An 18105-nucleotide genomic window follows, 5' to 3' on the forward strand; every position below is an offset into this window, starting at 1 on the left:
TAACAAATTGTGTCAGCAGTGAGATTGTAACACTGAAATTTCAGTGTTCAGGAAGCAAAGATTTCTTTCGCAAGGTGATTCTTCAATATTAATGAACAAGAGGAATAGTGAAATCAGGCTACAGAGCTATGAGATTTGTTGCCAGCTTGTTTTGTATGAAAATATTGTTTGAGTTAAATAACTAGAGATGTATATGGTCACTGTATTTTAGTGATGATCCTGATTATAATTATTAGGTAATGATAAAATCACTTTCACCAGCCTTTAAGATTTTTTTAAAGGCAACTTTGACTCCTTTGCTGGTGTTCAGTAAAAAGGAACACGCTGTTTCCATCTAATATTAGTGCAGCTAGTTGTTTGAGTGATGATATCTGCTTACAAATGTACAGCTTGTATTTTAAATGCTGAATAGTGATGTGAGATTTATGAATATGACTTTGACAGTACCTGTGCTTAACAGAGTCCTTAAATGTGTGTGGGTTTGCAGAGAAGTAGGATAACTTCAGGATGTTTTTGGATAACGTCCTGAAATGAGTATTTCCAAGAAAAGGTTCTGTACAAAATTAAACTTGGTCATTGGTAATTAGTGGAAGTTTCTTTGTAGTTATTTTCCCCAATCCTGAGTGTATTTTGTGTGGTCTTTGGACCCCAGGTTTGCCATGAAGCCCTGCTGGATTTGCATGGTGATGGTTTTGTTCTCCTGTGCTGTTCGCCTGTGTGGGCACAGGAGTACTCCCCTCTGCTGAAGTGGAGGAGTTGGTGAACCCTAATCCATCTGAGGGAGGGCAACCAAAGTTTATTTTTAACACATTTGCCTCTAGAGAAGAACTTTCACAAATGTCTGTGCATATATACCCATCCATATGCACACACTTTAATTTTTTTTTTCAAATGAATTTGGGGACCAAGAGTGTGAGAATTCTCCTTCTACTCCTTTGCTTTGCCTCTCCTTTTTTAGTAGAGGAAATGCTTGACAGTCATCAATAAATGATTAAATCATTGATGGCTATCGGGATAAACTAAACACATTTCGTGTGTGGATGCTGGCATAGTAGGAACTTTTCCAAGATGTTTCAGGCCTCATTCTCTGGTTTGTTAAAGGGCAGAGAATAAGGTCACAAAGGAAATCAAACCCTGATGTGGAGAAATGAAACATGAGGCCTACTGACTTCTAAAAAACATTTTAAATAACATTCTCTAAGGTTTCATTTTATACCGAAGGCAGCTGTAATAAGTTTTGGAAGATGGTGTAAGGTTTCTATTAAAGAGAGATTTTTGCTTGCTGTTTTTGTACCCAAATGAAGGAATGAGGGAGATGGAATTAGAGCTTATTTAGTATAAGGTGAGAAACTAAAAGTTCTCTCCAGAACTGTAAAATAGTAATTTATATGTTCTACTGCAATTTACAAATTAAAAAATATGAAACTGTTCCTAGATCTTCGAAAATGACACACATAGCCATGGAATAATTTAGTAACTGCAATGCAAATGCACTTTTGCCACAAGTAAAATAAGACTGCCGCTTTGTAGTATGCTGCCAGCATAGCCTCAGTGAATAAATTCCCAGTAGATGTTTGCTGCATGCCAAATATATTGGACTGTATAAAAGATCCCATTGTTCAATAGCATCATTATTTGCTATTATACTCACAATGTTTGCTTGTGAAACAATTTATTGGAGACCAGTATGTTTAAGAAGGAACGCTTGGTTTGAAATTCAGCTGATTTGGCTCGTAATGTCAGAGCTTTTACAGTATATAGCCTCTAAAAATAAATATTTAGGTCTGCTATTTTTTACTTATCTTTGAAAGAATTTCTGGAGCAGGGGAGAATGGGGAGCTGAGGCTGGGGATGGGCAGTGAGCTTCTGATTCGAAGAATTGTTTAGGTTGGGAAAGCCCCCCTAAAATCCTTGAGTCCAACCATTCCCCCAGCACTGCTGAGGCCGCCACTAAACCATGTCCCCAAGTGTCACATCTACCCACACGACTTTTAGATGCCCTCCCTGGGCAGCCTGTTCCAAAGCTCGACAACCCTTTTGCTGAGGGAATTTGCCCCAATATCTAAACCTCCCCTGGCACAACCTGAGGCCATTTCCTATCGTCCTGTCACTTGTCACCTGTGAGAAGAGCCTGGCTCCCACCAGGCTAAAACCTCCTGTCAGGGAGTTGTAGAGAGCGAGAAAGTCCCTCCTGAACCTCTTTTTCTCCAGGCTAAACAACCCCAATTCCCTCAGCTGCTCCCCATGAGAGGTTGAGTGAAAGTATGTGATAAATGCTTATGCAAGGGCAGAGATTAGAAGCTGAATTGGCTCACATTAAATACACTTCAGTTTTCCAGAGAACTCTGTATTTCCCTGTGTCTTGGTGAGAGTAAAAATGATCTGTGTTTCTGCTGCTGTGTCTGGGTGAAGCAGGGAGCAATGGTGGATGGTGGCACTGATTAGGGCATTTTAGGAAGTTGAGCTGCCTGGTTTGTGCATCCTGCATGTGGAGTTCCAGTGCTGAGGCTTCTGCTGCTACTTTGGAGAAATTCCCTTTGGTTTATTGTGACACATTTTTAAAATTAATCAATGATTAATGATTTCTTCATTAATTAATCAATTATTTCTTCTTAATGTGGAGGTTTAGTTGAATCGAGATATTTTAGAACTCAGAGGTAACTTTATTATGGTAGCTTAAAAAAACCCAAAAGGAGATATTTTACCTAATTAGGGCTGAGTTAAACTATGGAAAATGAGTAAAGTGTTTAAGCAGGGTTCCTGCCCTCCCCTGAAATGTCTATTCTTTAAATTACAAGTGTAGTGCTCAAGCCATCTCCTTTGAACTGCAGGTTTTGTTACACGTTTTGGCTGCAGTGTTATTTCGGAGGAGTCAGCCAACAGGCTTACAGGGCTTTTTGGCTGGGGTTCACTTACAGTTTTCTTGGCAGCCCTGCTTATTTATGCATCTTTATTTCTCTCTCTCTCTCTCTCTCTTGCTCCTTCTCTCCCATTCCCTGCCGGAGCAGAGCGCTCCCCGCACCGGCCCATCCTCCAGGCCGGGCTCCCTGCAAACGCCTCTGCCGTGGTCGGAGGAGACGTCGAGTTTGTCTGCAAAGTCTACAGCGATGCCCAGCCTCACATCCAGTGGATAAAGCACGTGGAGAAGAATGGCAGTAAATACGGGCCAGATGGGCTGCCTTATCTCCAGGTTTTAAAGGTGAGGCTTCACAGATGCCGGCAGTGGTGATGCCTTCTTTAGAGCGTGGCGTTTATTTGGTGTAAATCCAAGGATTTTGAGTTCTGAACTTCTTTGTTTATATGCTACAAATGGAATGATGAGTTAGGTAAACATTTGCTTGTCTAAATGCTAATTATGCAGCTTATAGATATTGTTTTGCTCCTTTTTCCTTCCATAAAAAGTCCTTTATTTCCAAATGTTTCAGGCATGACTTATTCAGAAAAAAATTGAAAATCCTTCTAAAGAACACCATTGACATTTTTGTACGGGTAGAAAGCATCCAAAACATACCTGGGACAATCTCTACTCCATTTCTTTCATGTTTCTTCAGCCTCTTGATTCCAAAGTAACACGGCATCCGCTGCCAAAAGCTTGCTGGAGGACTGTATTGTCTGGATGCTGAGCCTGCAGAGGTGTCTGGTTTTGAGCAGTGTATTGGTAGTGTCATTCCTGCCAGCAGGCATTTGGAGCCAGCCTGACCAGGGAAACTGAAGTTTTCCAAGCTGGGTGGCATTGCCAAAACTCAGTGTGCTGGCAGTCAGGACAGCCAGCGCTGTCCCTGCTTGTCCCATGCAGTACCTGCCTAGGTGGTTTTTTTCCCTCCCCCCACGCTGCTCTTTTCTAACTCCTTGTGTGATGCTTCGGATGTAAGAAAACCAAACAACGACAACCAAAAGGAAAACTAAAAAAAATCCACCCCAAACCCTTCAATGTTTAGAGGCTGATGTGGAATGTTCTGGTGACATGTTGGTGGTGGGACCATAGACAGATTGGTGTCCGTTCTGGGCAGCAGTGACATTGTTCTCCTGTGTTATTGGTCTGTTCTAGCACTCGGGGATAAATAGTTCCAATGCTGAAGTGCTGACACTGTACAATGTGACAGAGGCGGACGCTGGAGAATATATTTGTAAGGTCTCCAATTATATAGGGGAGGCCAACCAGTCTGCCTGGCTCTCTGTTCTGCCAAGCGTACAAGGTAACAATGTTTTTTAAAGCAAGCTGGAAAAAATGGTGCTTTGGGAGACTGCAGGCAGCTTGTAGGATACTCTCTGGCCTTGGTGGTATATGTGTAATCTTCCTTCGGTGATGCAGCTGGTGTTACACCAGCAGCCATGGAAAAATTCCCACAATATTCTCTGTGCACCAGAAGCACTGCTTTGGTTTCTGATGATGATCTTTATTCTCTCTTTGGTGTCTTTGTGTCTGCATATGTGTGTGTGTGTGTCCAGTTTTGCTGTTAATTCTGCATGCTCTGCAGTTCACACAGAGGGTACTCACTGAATAATGTAATTACAGCCTCGTAGGGTGTATTTATATATATACATAGGCGTGTATATATATGACCTGTTCACATAAGTACCCACTGAGGCATAAGTCAGGTCAGTTTAGTCACTTCTAACTTCCCATCTCACCTGTGACTGTGCAGGTGGGAGGGTTTTTCCAGGTGTTACTCATCCCTTACTAACTGGTTTTTACTCAGCGGTAACAATAAAGACTGGCAACCCTGTGGCTGCTGTCCACAACTAAATGTACCTCAAAATGGTCCAATAAAAAGGTATTTATTCCCTCATCGTGTATTTCAAAGTAACATTTTTGAATGGAACAGAGATCAAAAGCAGCAAACATTAATTTCTCTAAACCTCCATCACTGAGACCTTGATGCTGATGCCCTGATGTGCCCATCTTGGGACAGCTGGGAAGTTCCAGGCCTAAGATTTGCTGCATTTGTATGAGTTTGGATAATCACTTATACTTAGTTTGGTGCACAATGTCATGACAGCAAGTCTGGAAGATGACCAGAAAAAAACCCCGAAACTTGCAGATTTTTTTCCCCGAGTCATTAAGATGTAGAAAATTATGTTTTATTCCATCTCCTGGTTCTCAAACATTTGGAGTCTTTTTGCTCCCACCCGTGAGAGCCACAACTGAACAAGAACTCTGATTTTTGCACAAGAGTTGAGATACTTTCCACTTGAGATACTTGCTTCTAAGCAAACCACCAAATATTTCCAGACTTGAGATGAAAACAAGATTTGGCAAATCTGCACAACATACAGTGGTAGTTACTACACAAAAGTGTAGTGCAGTAGGTGATGCAAGGATCATACACAGCCTAAGACAGCTACTAAGTTGTCTTTTGGAGCAGAATTCACATCTTTTTTTGATCATTTTAGAGTATGCTTTTATGGTAAATTCTTTCCTCTCAAACAGGTATCTACACACGAAGGATCCCACGTTCTGTCCTACTTGATTTTCTCTTTGTTTTTCTTTCAACTTTCTCTTGTTAAAAAAGAAGAAGGAAAAAAAAAAAAAAGCTTTGTGGGTGAATTTTTCCATGTCTTTTGATTGCATGCATGTTTAGGTGGTGAGTTTAGGTCTGGTGAAGGGTGTTGATTACTTTCTGAGGTGAGCTGGGACCTGTTGGTAAACGCCTTTTGGACGAGGGATTGTGGATGGGGAAGGAGCTTTGCATCTCTCCACCTCTGCCTTTACCAAGTGCAAAGCCCTGTGGCTCCATCTCCCTATCCACAAAAATTCTCTCAGTGTCTAGCTTTTTCTCTTGCTTCCCTCTTGTTTTTTTTTAGGCTGCCGGTGTTAACACCACGGACAAAGAAATTGAGGTTCTCTATATACGGAATGTAACTTTTGAGGATGCTGGGGAGTATACATGCTTGGCGGGTAATTCTATTGGGATATCCTTTCACACTGCATGGTTGACAGTTCTGCCAGGTATACACTGCTCTCTTTCTGTGGTTTTTCCTCTTTCCCCGCCCCCCCTTGTTGATTGCTGCAGAATTAGCACAGCTTCTGTCTCAAAAAAAGGACTTTTACAACGATTTGGGTTTTTTAAAAGCAGTTGTCTCAAGCCAGTGAGTTGTTCTGTCATCTGTTTGCAACTCCAAAAAGCTAACAACAACAACAACAAAAGGGAGGGGAGTGTGTGGCTATTGAACTTAACTGAAATATTTTTACATTGTCAGAAATGCTAAGGAGCTGCATTTCCTTAGCACTTCAGTGAGACAACTGAAAACCAGCCCGTAAATCTTTGTAAATTTTTTCAAGAGGATGAAATCCAGCTCATTATGAAGTTTGGAGCTAATTTGGCCACGATTATGTACTGGCTCATTAAAATACCTGAGCTATTCAGTGTACTTCAATTCATTTTTACCTATCATGCAAATCTCTCACGGAAATTCCAATTTCGATGCCAGAGGATCATGTACAGAAGCAGTGCCTTCCATATCTTGGGAATCGGCTCCGTGCATCTTTAAACATTGCATGCTCTAAGGAAACAAGTAGTCATTTGCTTTTACTGCAAAGCATGTCTTGCTGTTCTGGGGTTGATGATGTTTCTGTCCTTAAAAGAAACAAACATCAATGTGCTTTATTGCCTGAAAATTGTTATCAGCTGTTAGAAGACGTAACCATAGTTGGTTTTGACATTAGTCAAATTTTCTCATTTATAAGTGTTGGCAGCTGCCTCAGGAGTTCCTTTGGAAAAAAAACATGAACCACCTGAGGTTTGCTGGGTCATCTTGTGCTTAACATTTATTAATTGTTAATCCTAAGTAAGAGGTACAAAACCTGCATGTGCATATTGCTGAGGTTCACAGGGTGGGAGTTAAACGTTCCCACTGTCTGCAGATAATTTCTTACCTTTTATTAAAATACAGTGAACAAGGCAGCTTTATTCCATCTCACTCTGAATTGAACCCCGAGCCTGCAAGGTGTCACCAAGCAGGCAGAGCAGTGCTTGTGTAGAGCTTGCTTCTGCTGGCAGTGTTTGCATTTTGCAAGTGCTTGAACAGCATTTTTTTTTTTTTAACCAATTTTCTCAAACAAAGTATTTTTATAAGCCTGGAAAGGCACCAGAAAATTTCAGCTTGAAACGTGCATTGCTTGCAGAGTGACCGCTGATGGCTGTGGAATGCTGTTTATCTGGGGGTTGAATCCCAGATAAGGGATTAGAGACACTGTTTGCACGTGTAACTGTCTTGAAGATAGCCTCAAAATGGTTTCAATCAGGGTAACAGCTCTGTAGAGCCACTCCCTCCAAAATCTAATCTCATAGACCAGTAACCACTGATGAGGTTACTTGAAAGACCACAGTCCTCACAGAAGAGGGCTCGTTAATTAATGTGTTGCTAGCAATTAGTTTTTCACTTCAATTATGCTTTTTAATCCAGCACTGAGCTCCTCAAAGGACCTCAGGGGAGCTGGGCACCCAGCATGAAGCACAGCTGGTTAAGCAGCTGGACAGTCAGGTCCTTGAAACACTTTTGAAAGCCCTAAGCTGAGTTTACAGAAATGATGGGGGACTGATTCATCCTCCCTTCCCTCTGTATTTTGAGATCCTACAGAAAATTTTGAATAAACAGGCGGTCTCAAGCAGATTCAAGCCCAAACACTTACTTGCAAATTTAGAAACTTTTCTTTCAGGCTGGCTAATTCACTGTTTTATCTTTACATGTGTTTTTGTGTGGTTCACAAGAATTGCAGTGCTTTTAAAGTTTGACTCAAGTAACAAAATGAACCTGAGCCTAGTTTGAACAGTTTTTCTTCCCCCTAAAATTATGCTAGATCATGCAGTATTTCAATGTATATGTGTGTACCTACCTAGGCAGACACGTGTGCTTGTGTAAGTACACATAGATGCACAAGCTCACACTCAGTGCAAACTGAGAAGTCAAAGCAGTAATCTGGAAAAAAGAATTACTCTTAGATTGCAAGATGGCCTAAACATTCAGTGTTGTGAATATCACACAAGAATTGATTATGTTTCAGCATTACTTGTTCCAAGTGCTGTGCCAAACCATGCCCGTTCTGTGTGTTAACCCTGTGGCATGATTGTTCCCTCCTAAAACCTTCCCATCCAGCTCCTGAGAAAGAAAAGGAATACCCAGCCTCTCCAGACTACCTGGAAATAGCAATTTACTGCATAGGGGTGTTCCTGATCGTCTGCATGGTGCTGACAGTGATCCTGTGCCGCATGAAGAACACCACCAAGAAGCCGGATTTCAGCAGCCAGCCCGCTGTCCACAAGCTGACCAAGCGAATCCCCCTGCGCAGACAGGTAACAGAAAGTAGATAAAGAGTTTCAAAGAACTTTTTTACCCGAACTACTAAGCCAGCACATGCTTCTGCTGAGAGCTTTGGAGAGGGGAAAGAATAAGTGAATTATTAAATAAATGATACCAAATTGCGGTAGGGGTGGGATAGAGAGAACATCTTAGCACAGCGATGTGTGTCTCAAGGAAATCAGGGTAGGGCTGTTAGGGAGGGGAGAAGTGTGAAAACTGAAATATGTTCTGCTTTAGCGGGCTGTAGATGGGGGGAAAAAAAAATGTATTTTCAAGTATTTTGGGGCCTGATCCCACGGCTTGTTGGAGTCAATGGAAAAAATGTTACTGACTTAATGGGCTTTGGAAGAGAAGCCTATTTAATTGTGTATTTATGATGTTTCTAAGGTGATTATTATTGTGGTAACTAGGTACCAGATGCAGAGAGGTATTTTTCAGGAAGACTTCTGAAGACCGAGGGGAGGGAGTTTCACAGCCGGGCACCCAGTGAACACCCCAAAATAGAAAAAAGACTGTAATAAAGTAAAAATAGGGGAGATACTATATCAGACCTTGGACAGCTTGATTAACGTAGTGATGCTTTTGAGCAAGGAACAAAAGCAAGTTCCAGATTTAAAATGCACACAACAGCATCACATGAAATACATTTTACAATTGTTTGTGGCTGGCAGTGAGCAGTTCTGGAGAGGGCAGTGCCGTGAGCAACAAACCAGTTGAACAAGTAACAGGACTTTGGCTTTATCACAGGCCACCACTTGCCAAAACAGCCTCCATTCCCACATACTGTCCTCTCCTGAAAGACTTGGGGTTTTTTAGAAGCTGGAGTTTAATAGGTTTTGATTTTCTTGCAGTAGTTCTTGAGGTCAGACCTCTGCACCCCCAGGTTTCAGCCCTGCAGGATGGGAGGGCGTTGGCATCTGAGGCTGTGGTTCGCCTCAGCAGCCAAAAAAACCCTGTCTAGGGGGATTGGATCCAGGCTCTGGCCAGGGGATTGGGATATGAGGGTTCACTTTGTGTGCATGTGCACCATGAGTAAGTGGTGCAGGAGTTCTGCAGATTTGTTTTTACAGCCTGCCCAGAATATTGTCACTGTCAGAGTAATACATGTACCTTAAAAATGGTTCTTCAGTGTGGGTAAGTGTTTGAAATGAGATGCATGGGCACACAGAGTGGGAGATTTTGAATAGCATTACTATTTTCTGGACCCTTGTTTCATGGTTTCTGGATTTCCTTGGTTAAAAATACCAGGGGAATGCTTTAGCTGTCTTCCTCTGAATTCAGTATTTTACAGAATCCTGGGGTGGGGGACCTGAATTTTTTCAATCTGAAAAATACTTGGTTTGTCTTATGAGCAAAAATGTTAATTCTTACTTTTTCTGACTTTCTTTACCACTTTGGGTTGTTTTCTTCGTTTTGTTTTGGTTTTTTTTTTTTTTTTTGTAATTTTGTGATTTTATTCATTTGCTTGAGTATCACTGGGACAAAGAGGGACTTTTCACTCTGAGTGTGTTAGAAAGAGTGATGAGAAGCCCTCAGCTCAATTCACACATCTCTCTGGCTAGAAATCTGTGGAGATTTCTGGACAAAGAAGGCTTTTCAGATGTTGCATGCTTAGCCAGAGAGAGAGAGATACATATCAACTGCTTAGATAGGAGACATTTATTAGATGTCTGCCTGAATATAAAAAGCCTAATGACTCAGAGATAAGTTGATGGCATAAAAAATACCTAGGGTTTGGTGTGAGCTCAGTTGTGTCAGCTGGAAATAGGTCTTCAGGGAGAAGAATGTTATTTCATTGCATGTGACAGCAGTGCCAACCACTGCCCTCAGTTTAGCTATTTATCATTAAATGATGCAATATGGACCTTCTCCAAAGCTATTGTTTTTCACAGAGGAAAAAAACTGTCTTACAACATGTTTGTCACGTTGGGCTTTATGAATTTCAGGTTTTTTACCTTTTTTTAGCTGCAATGGCATTTTGCTTTTAAAAGTGGGAATAAAGTTTTTTGAAAAACTACTTATATTTGAAAGTGCAAATGCTGATTCAACCCCTAAGCAAAAATCCCACTTCTCCCAATTGTTCCTGGTACTGTTTTGTTAGCAGCAGTTGCTCATTGAAGGTCTCTCTGCTTTTGTGTCTGCAACGAAGAAAGTGTAACTACTGTAAGCATTGCCTGAAATCTGAATTTCTGGTCTGATGATTTCACTGGTCAGCTTGCAGAGGCAGGATGAGACAAGCAGTCCCTGAAGACTTGCTCTTGAATATTCCTTAATTTTTCGTGATCATCTCCTTGGTGCTGAGGTTGCAGCAGCTCTTTAGTTTCTGCATCTTTTAAAGCTGGTTTTGGATTTCAGGGCTGTTGTCACAAGTGAAGAATTGAAAAATAATCCAGATGTTTTATTTATTGGGTGTATGTTTGTGGATCATTCAACCCTGTTTTATTGTGCCACCAAGCTCACTTTGTTTCAGTTTATATGTCTTTCAGAGCATTGTGTTTAAACTTGGTGGGGTTTTGTCAGTAAACCTTTATGTATCTGTGGGTCACAGAAGGTTTTCCCTTTGTGCTGTGGGTGGGAGGGATGAAGTGGTTGAGGTGGGAGGATGGAGAGAGCGAGCAGGGGAGATGCTCGTGGCAGGTAGGCTGTGAGAATGGGGCAGGGATCCAGAGCTGGGTGATGGGATTTGATGGAATTCCAGAGAAATGAGGCCATAGATTGGGAAATTCTTGATACTGTTTTCAAAGCTCTTTGGCTGCTGGCTCAGGGTCCCTGAGGATCTGGGTTGGAAAATAATCCTGGTTCACAGAGAGACATTTGCATGACTCTGATGCCATCTTGTCTGAGCAGGAGAAGAGTCTTGCTGAGTAACAGATGGTTTGGTTTGGATTCTCCTGCACTATTTAGCCTGAGCTACTACAGGATTTTATCATTCCCCACAAGCAGGCATTTTTTTCCTGCCAAAACGCGGTTCTTTTTGCATTCATAGGAGGGGTCAGGATGAAGTCAGACATTATCAGTTCCCATCCCCTGCAATCCTCAGCCTCACCAGGATCTGGTACTCGGTTTTCAGGTTTTTCCAGGGAAATCCAGCAGGCAGCTCCTCTTTTCATCAAAGCAGCTCAAGTGTTATCCATGGCCTGTGTGGAGGCACCAGCTTGAGAGGGGCAAGGGGATGAGGAATCTGTAGGATTCACAAGCTGATTTGTCGGAGAGGCTTTAAGTGACAGGGCCGCTGAACCAAAAGGTAAAGAGTAGCCTTCAATAGGATGTACATCTATTTTGTAGAACCTTTATTTTAACAAATAAATTATAATTGAAACAGACAAAAAGACAGTCCCTCCTCTTGTGACTTGGTCAAAGTCAAGTACAAATGTTTGTCATCACTGAAGGTTTTTGTTAGGGCTGTCACAGTCAATCTGTCAAATCTGGTCCCCCTCAACATGCGTGTCTTAAACATGAAGCAACGATTTTTTTTTATGCTTAATATTTAAAATACACTCCCAATAATTTATGTCTATTGTTGTTGTGGAGTCTAATCCTTCATAAGATACAATATTTGTGATGAACAAGGATTGGTTGGTTTAAAGTAAGGCTTGAGCTCACCCAGCAAATTAGTTCAAAATGACAGTTCAGTAATTCAAAATGACAATGGCATCTGGAACGTGAAAAAAAGAAAAGTGATCAGGAAAAAGGAAACTAATGTAGTATTTCATGTAATATTGAGCAGTAAAATGATCATTTTTTAGAGGAATAGACTATGAAATACAAAGATTAATACACAACTGTCAGTAGGATATTGTTGAATGGAATTTACCTTAAGGATTTATTTTATTTTTCCTTTATCCTTGGATTTTTCTATATGGAAACCACTGTCTTGTCTAGCAGCACTCATTGGATATTATTTTGTGAATAAGTGTTTCCAAATGAGTGCTTTTCGTGGAGGGGTGGTGCATGTGTTTTAAATGTCAGTGCTTAACATTAGGATTACTTAGTTCTCTGTAGTGCATTTAACCTCATATTTTCCTGGAACTGGTCACTCAGATGGACTGTTTCTACCAGCAGCTGACAGCGTTATTTACTAATTGTAATATACAAATATGCATATGACTTCAAATTAACTTCTACAGCAGAGCCTTCAGAAAGGCTGACAGTTATAGGAAATCACTGCATGGCTGCTAAAATGTCCCAGCATGAGTGCCAGCACTGACAGATCCAGGCTCCAGGACATGGTATGAATTATCAGTGGAGGAAAACACCCTTCATAATCAATTACAGACAATTACACACTGCTCTGCAGCTGATTTTGCCACATGGCATTTAAAGATTCCAGCAAAGATTTGTTTGTTTTAAATGCTCCGCTGCTTAGAAATGCTTGTAAAGCATTAACTGAGAGCTGATTAAACACAGTGTGTTGGCCAGAGGAAGAATATGAAGTTAATGGGGATATAATCATGCATTGATGTATGAGGTTTGGATGCAGTGGGCTTTTCTCCTTCTTGAGTACAGATATGGAGCTGAAGGTCTGTCTGAGCCTGTTGCTTTTCTCACTTCTGGCCTGCTAAAAGCACAAAGGAAGCACACAAGGAATATTTTCTGGTGGACTTCTGCCTTCCTGTTGAGGTTGACATGGACCATAATGGTCCTTTCAGTGCTCTGCTCAATTCAAGCTGACTTTTGCCTTTCTTTCCTTAATTAAATGCTTAAAATACCTCCCTAGTGCAGTGTCATCACTTAAAACAGGGTGTCAGCACACTGAGTGGGCCTCCAAGATTCCTAATTCACCTGTATCAGGTGAACCTGTGTGGAGAGCAGAGCTGCACGTGGCAAGCTGGAGAAAAGAAAAAAAGCATATAGAAAGCTGTCACTTAAATGTGGATTAAAGCTGACCATGTCTACTGACATTGGAATAGGTAGGATTTTCCTCACTCTTTTATAATGTGCTCTAAGGCAGTGAAAAAAGATGCTTGAGGGAGGAGATCAAAGGTTAATTCTTTATTATTGCAGGAAAGGTGAAAGGCCATTTTGAAACAGAAAATCGCCCCCAGCCACCGGCCAGGCTGGGTTGGCTACATCTTTTCTGGAGCAGATTTTTATAGCCCTTGAGCTCCTGTAACTCCTTGTACTGCTCCAGTTAATCAATCAGGAGAATATTCCCTGTGAGTACAGTCCATTTATCTTCTCCCAGACACGGAGTAGTTCCTCTGGATTTCTCATCATTCCTGTCCACATTAATGCACTTTGGTTACCTCCAGCTTCTCTGGCTCATCAATGGACAGCTCTTCTGTGAAGTAAACACGTGCAGTAGTGTTAAAAGGGAAACTGGCAGAGCCTTTAATCTGCTTTTTTCTATACGTTATTGCTATTTAAGCTCTGTGTTTAAAATGCATCACCAGAGTATTTCAGTTTATTGCAAGTTTATATTTTTAGGCTTTAACCATGCTGAGGCTGCTGAATGGTGAGTGTGAAAACTAGTGAAAAGATGAAACTCTGGAAGAGATCCAAACAGTGTCTAGTACAATTACTGTATTCATGAAAGAGAAACCCAAAACCAGAACCCAGAATTCTGGACCATTTCTGATACCTAAGATATCTAAATTTTGTAGCTTCACTTCCATGCCTTTCTGTCCCTTGAAAACAATGGCTGTAATAGCAAAGACAGGCATGAAAGTAAAGGCAATGTTAGTTAATAAAGAGTATATGAATGGAGACTTTAATAAAGATCTTGGTAGAATGACTGGAGAATAGTACGTAGAGTTTGGAAATATGGAGGAAGTGGCCACAGAGTATTGATAGGCTTGTGGTGAGAGATGGAAAAATGGAAGCCAGAAATAACAGAAAAATGGAATTCAGGACAGTAGGGCTGGGGGCAGAGGATCTGCCGCATTGTTCTTGAAGATTTGCACATTTCTTTGTGCTGAGCTGGTTCATTTCATGAAACATCAGTTTCAAACTGTAATGAAATAATGAAAATGAGCAAAAAAAAAAAAAGCAGATCAGATTCCAGTCCTGGTTCTGCTGCTGGCTTGTCCAGCAGGTGAGTTCCCCTCTGCAGGCTGGGCATGGCAGCATCTCTCTCTCAGGACTCCATTCAGTATTCACTCACTGATTTATTTACAGCTCCATAGTCTGCCTTAATAGTACTTTTCTGTTTGTATCCCAAGTGGTCACTGGATTTATTTTCCTAGAGGAATGTGCCAGGCACTTATATTTGCTGAGAGTAAATGTTAATATTCGTGATGGTGGGATGAATGAGGGGGAAGCAGTCCACCTTTCTTTTTCTGAATGGTGGCCTTGTGTTTGTCAGTTTTACTCTCTTGTTTCATGGACATCTTGCATGCAGGAGCGGTTTCTGATATCAGGAAAGGTCTGTCAGCTGCAAATCTGGTTATCAAGATTAATTTTTTGATAGCAATCCTTAACATTTTCTTCCTTATGAAACCTCTTTCCACTCTTTATCTCTGGTCTTACAAAGATGCCTTTTTGTAATCTAAGACCTGTGGGACAAAACTGTAGCCTGGTGACATTTTACATAAGCAAACCTGGTGCCAAAGTTGATCTTCATCCAGGTGAGGAGGATGTAGGTTCTCTGGTGCTCCAGGCTTCCAGCTGGGTCCAAGAGAAGAACCTCCTGCTGCCTGGTGAGAGGATGGGTGCCATCCTAATGGCTTTGTGAAACAACCTTCATCCCAGCCTGGCCACCGGATTTGGGCTTGGCCAAGACGATCATGGCCTGAAGAGAGAAGGAGGATTCCTGAAGACTTGGGAAGGGAAGACTGGCAATATAAGCATTTTTATTTTGTGTTAGTATTCACTTGAAGCTCTGAGGTCAGCAGATGTCAGGCTGCTGTTTGCAGGCTTGAGGGAAGAGCCTTATGGAAGATTCACACCAAAACAAATTTTGTTACATGGATAGAGCAGCTGCCTCCTCCTTCAAAATGTTTGTCATTAAATACCTTTGGTACTCTAAGCAAAATATTGGGGCTGATGAGAAATCACACTCCAAAGTTTCAAAACTGAGTTATTTTTAGGAGCTCTTCCCCACATTTCCTGTAAAGTCTTTAGCTAAGAATGTAGCTAATTGAAAACTGAAGTATTGTGATAGCTTTTTGATGCTTTCAATATTGAGTGCTTGGAAAATAGAGAATAATAGAATCATATAGGTTGGAAAAGACCTTTAAGATCGTTGAGTCCAAATGTAAACCCTGCCAAGGCCACCACTAAACCATGTCCCATGTGCCACATCTACGAGGTTGGTGACTCCACCACTGCCCTGGGCAGCCTGCTCCAATGCTTGACTGTCCATCCATTGAAGGAGCTGTTCCTAGTATCCAATCCAGACCTCCCCTGGAGGCCATTTCCTCTTGTGCTGTTGCTTTTTCCTTGGGAGAAGAGATGGATCCCCACTTGGCTGTGTGCTGATTTGGGAAAAGACGTGGTGACATGGACAACTAGGAGTTGAAGAAGAGAATGTTTTAATCACCTTTGCCTATGGTATAAGATGCCCACTTGATATCTAAGAGTAGTGATGTAAATATTGTCATTGATTAAAAAAAAATCTTAATGTGGTAACTGAAAATATCTTCTGAGGGAATATATTTAAAATTTACGTGGTTTTTGACCCATGGGACAGACTGACAGCCTTGGCAGCAATTAGAGTCAGTATTGTGTTTACAGGGAGGCTAAATGTGAGAGCAGAGCACTAGAATCAAGACTGTAGATCCAACCACTTCCTAATACCATGGTTCTGAGCTGGCTTGGTATCAGGTACTGGTGGTTTTCAGATTTTGGGCCAAGATTACATCTCTGTCTTTTTTTTTCTTGTTGCATCTTGCATTGCAACCACAGGTGTCGGCCGACTCGAGCTCCTCCATGAATTCCAACACTCCTCTGGTGAGGATCACCACCCGCCTCTCCTCCACTGCTGATGCCCCCATGCTGGCTGGAGTCTCGGAGTATGAACTGCCAGAAGACCCAAAGTGGGAGTTCCCAAGAGATAAGTACGTAGCCTGCTTCCTCTGACACCACTTCTGCATGTCTGAATAACCTTACACAGTACGGCAGGAGGAAGCATCTCTCCTCATGTCTCCCAGGGTTTTTCTAGTTTAAAGAAAATCTCAGTCACCTGAAGCTCCTCTGAAGATTAAGATTCAATTCAATTATCTGAAATCAGCTTGGTTAAATAGAAGCTAAATTTTCTCTGCCTGCCATCCTGATTATATTTTCAGATTTCTTGCAGGTTTTCAGATTCTCTGCTGAAGTGTAGCTCCTCTATTAGGAAAAGAGTCAGGAAAATTAGGTATGATCTAGACTGGGGAAAACATCCACATACAAGCAACTGTTACAGGGCAATGGAGATTTCCCTGAGCAGTACCTCTGAACATTAAACCATGTGTTTTAGTCGACTGCTTAATTGGCTAATATTTAAAAAACAGGTAATGCAATATGTAGGAGATAGAGAAAGTCTAAATTATGCTATTAGACAATCTTTCTGTCACGTCTCTGGGTAGGATTTGGTGTTGACTTTGTACTGACATGTATTAATGGAGACAATTATTTTTAATTTAGGGGAACATTTTGCATGTCGGGTGCATGTATGTGCAACTTCTGTGGCTTAAAAGTATTAGGTTCCAAGCAGAGCGTACTGAATTTTAATACATTCAAATTCGTGTGGCTACCTAATATTTTCTTCAAACTCTGTTGACTAACATGCAAAATGAGCTTTTGAATAATCTAATTAACATTGTAACCATGTTGCCTACTATAAAAAAAAGACATGCAAAAGAGAGAGAATGGTAACACAGGTAGAAGCATGATTATTTATCAGTTAGTGCTAACTTTAAGAAGTCTTTAGTTGGCTTTGAGAAAATAACACCTTTTAGCATGGACAGTTCTCTTTGGAAGTTCAGGGTTGTAACTTTTGAATAGGAGAACTGTAATATTGAACCTTCTGACAACTGTTCTGGAAATTATTTTATTGATTTAGCTGAAAACTGGAGTAAAAGGCTGTAATTGCCACCTGCAGCATTCTGGTCAACAGTGGGGGCCTGTATGTGTGCTCCTGTCAGCCCAGGCCCTGGGGGGATGCACTAAATGCGGAAAATTTTAGAGTTGCTAAACATTTAAACCCAGTGTTCAGCACAAATGTAGGTGGAGCAGATGGGCAATGAAAGGAGGCTATTTAGAGGCAGTTTATTAGGCTGGGGGGCAGCAGGCACACAACGAGGGGTTTGTTACTTTGGTCCTAGCAGGGCAATAGCACATAAATTAACCAGTTTCCAATGCAAATGTTTGTTCTCTGCCAAGACCCTAAATTCAGTTTTAGTTCTGGAGAAAATGCAGGATGACCTCAGCATAGCATGTGCTGCCCTTCAGTCTTTGCACCTTTTCAAACTTGCATTTGCTTTAGAAACCAATCCAAAACAGCTCGAGGAATTCTCACCAAGTCAAAGCCCACATCTGACAGAGTGAGCTGGCTGCCCTCAGGAGGAGCCACCTCACTTCTGTCCCGTGCCGGAGCAGATAAGTGAGGTTTCAAATCACTTAGCCCTGGTCTAACCCTTCTGCTGATGGTATGACAACCTCTCCTTGTATTTCATGGTGAAAGGCAGGTGTCCATGCTTTTAAGAATGAGTCCCTACATCTGTGGTATCTGTGAAATCCTCCTGTTGACCATGGAAAGTCAAGTCCTTAAGAACTCGTTTATGAAAATGCTTATCTGAATCTGGCCCCTATATTGGATAATGTTATCAGCATCACAGTCATTGAGCACCCTCCCTGCCACAGCACTGCTGCTGGATGGTAGGT

The 18105-nt window shown here is 41.5% G+C and overlaps 1 protein-coding gene across 13 annotated transcripts in view; it reads left to right on the forward strand.

The window, feature by feature from the left end:
- Positions 1-18105, forward strand: part of FGFR2 (fibroblast growth factor receptor 2) — an 80377-nt gene that overhangs the window by 48113 nt on the left and 14159 nt on the right. For 7 of the 13 annotated variants that reach the window (XM_032115558.1, XM_032115557.1, XM_032115559.1 and 4 more), the window contains 4 exons: positions 3009-3199; positions 4049-4196; positions 8098-8300; positions 16147-16298. In XM_032115558.1, coding sequence (XP_031971449.1) covers positions 3009-3199; positions 4049-4196; positions 8098-8300; positions 16147-16298 — 694 coding nt within the window. Of the gene's footprint in view, positions 1-3008; positions 3200-4048; positions 4197-5805; positions 5951-8097; positions 8301-16146; positions 16299-18105 lie in introns of all 13 variants that reach the window. The other 6 variants (XM_032115561.1, XM_032115563.1, XM_032115553.1 and 3 more) reach the window with 3 other exon arrangements.

The sequence above is a fragment of the Corvus moneduloides genome, chromosome 8 (assembly GCF_009650955.1).
Source record: "Corvus moneduloides isolate bCorMon1 chromosome 8, bCorMon1.pri, whole genome shotgun sequence".
Classification (NCBI taxonomy): domain Eukaryota; kingdom Metazoa; phylum Chordata; class Aves; order Passeriformes; family Corvidae; genus Corvus; species Corvus moneduloides.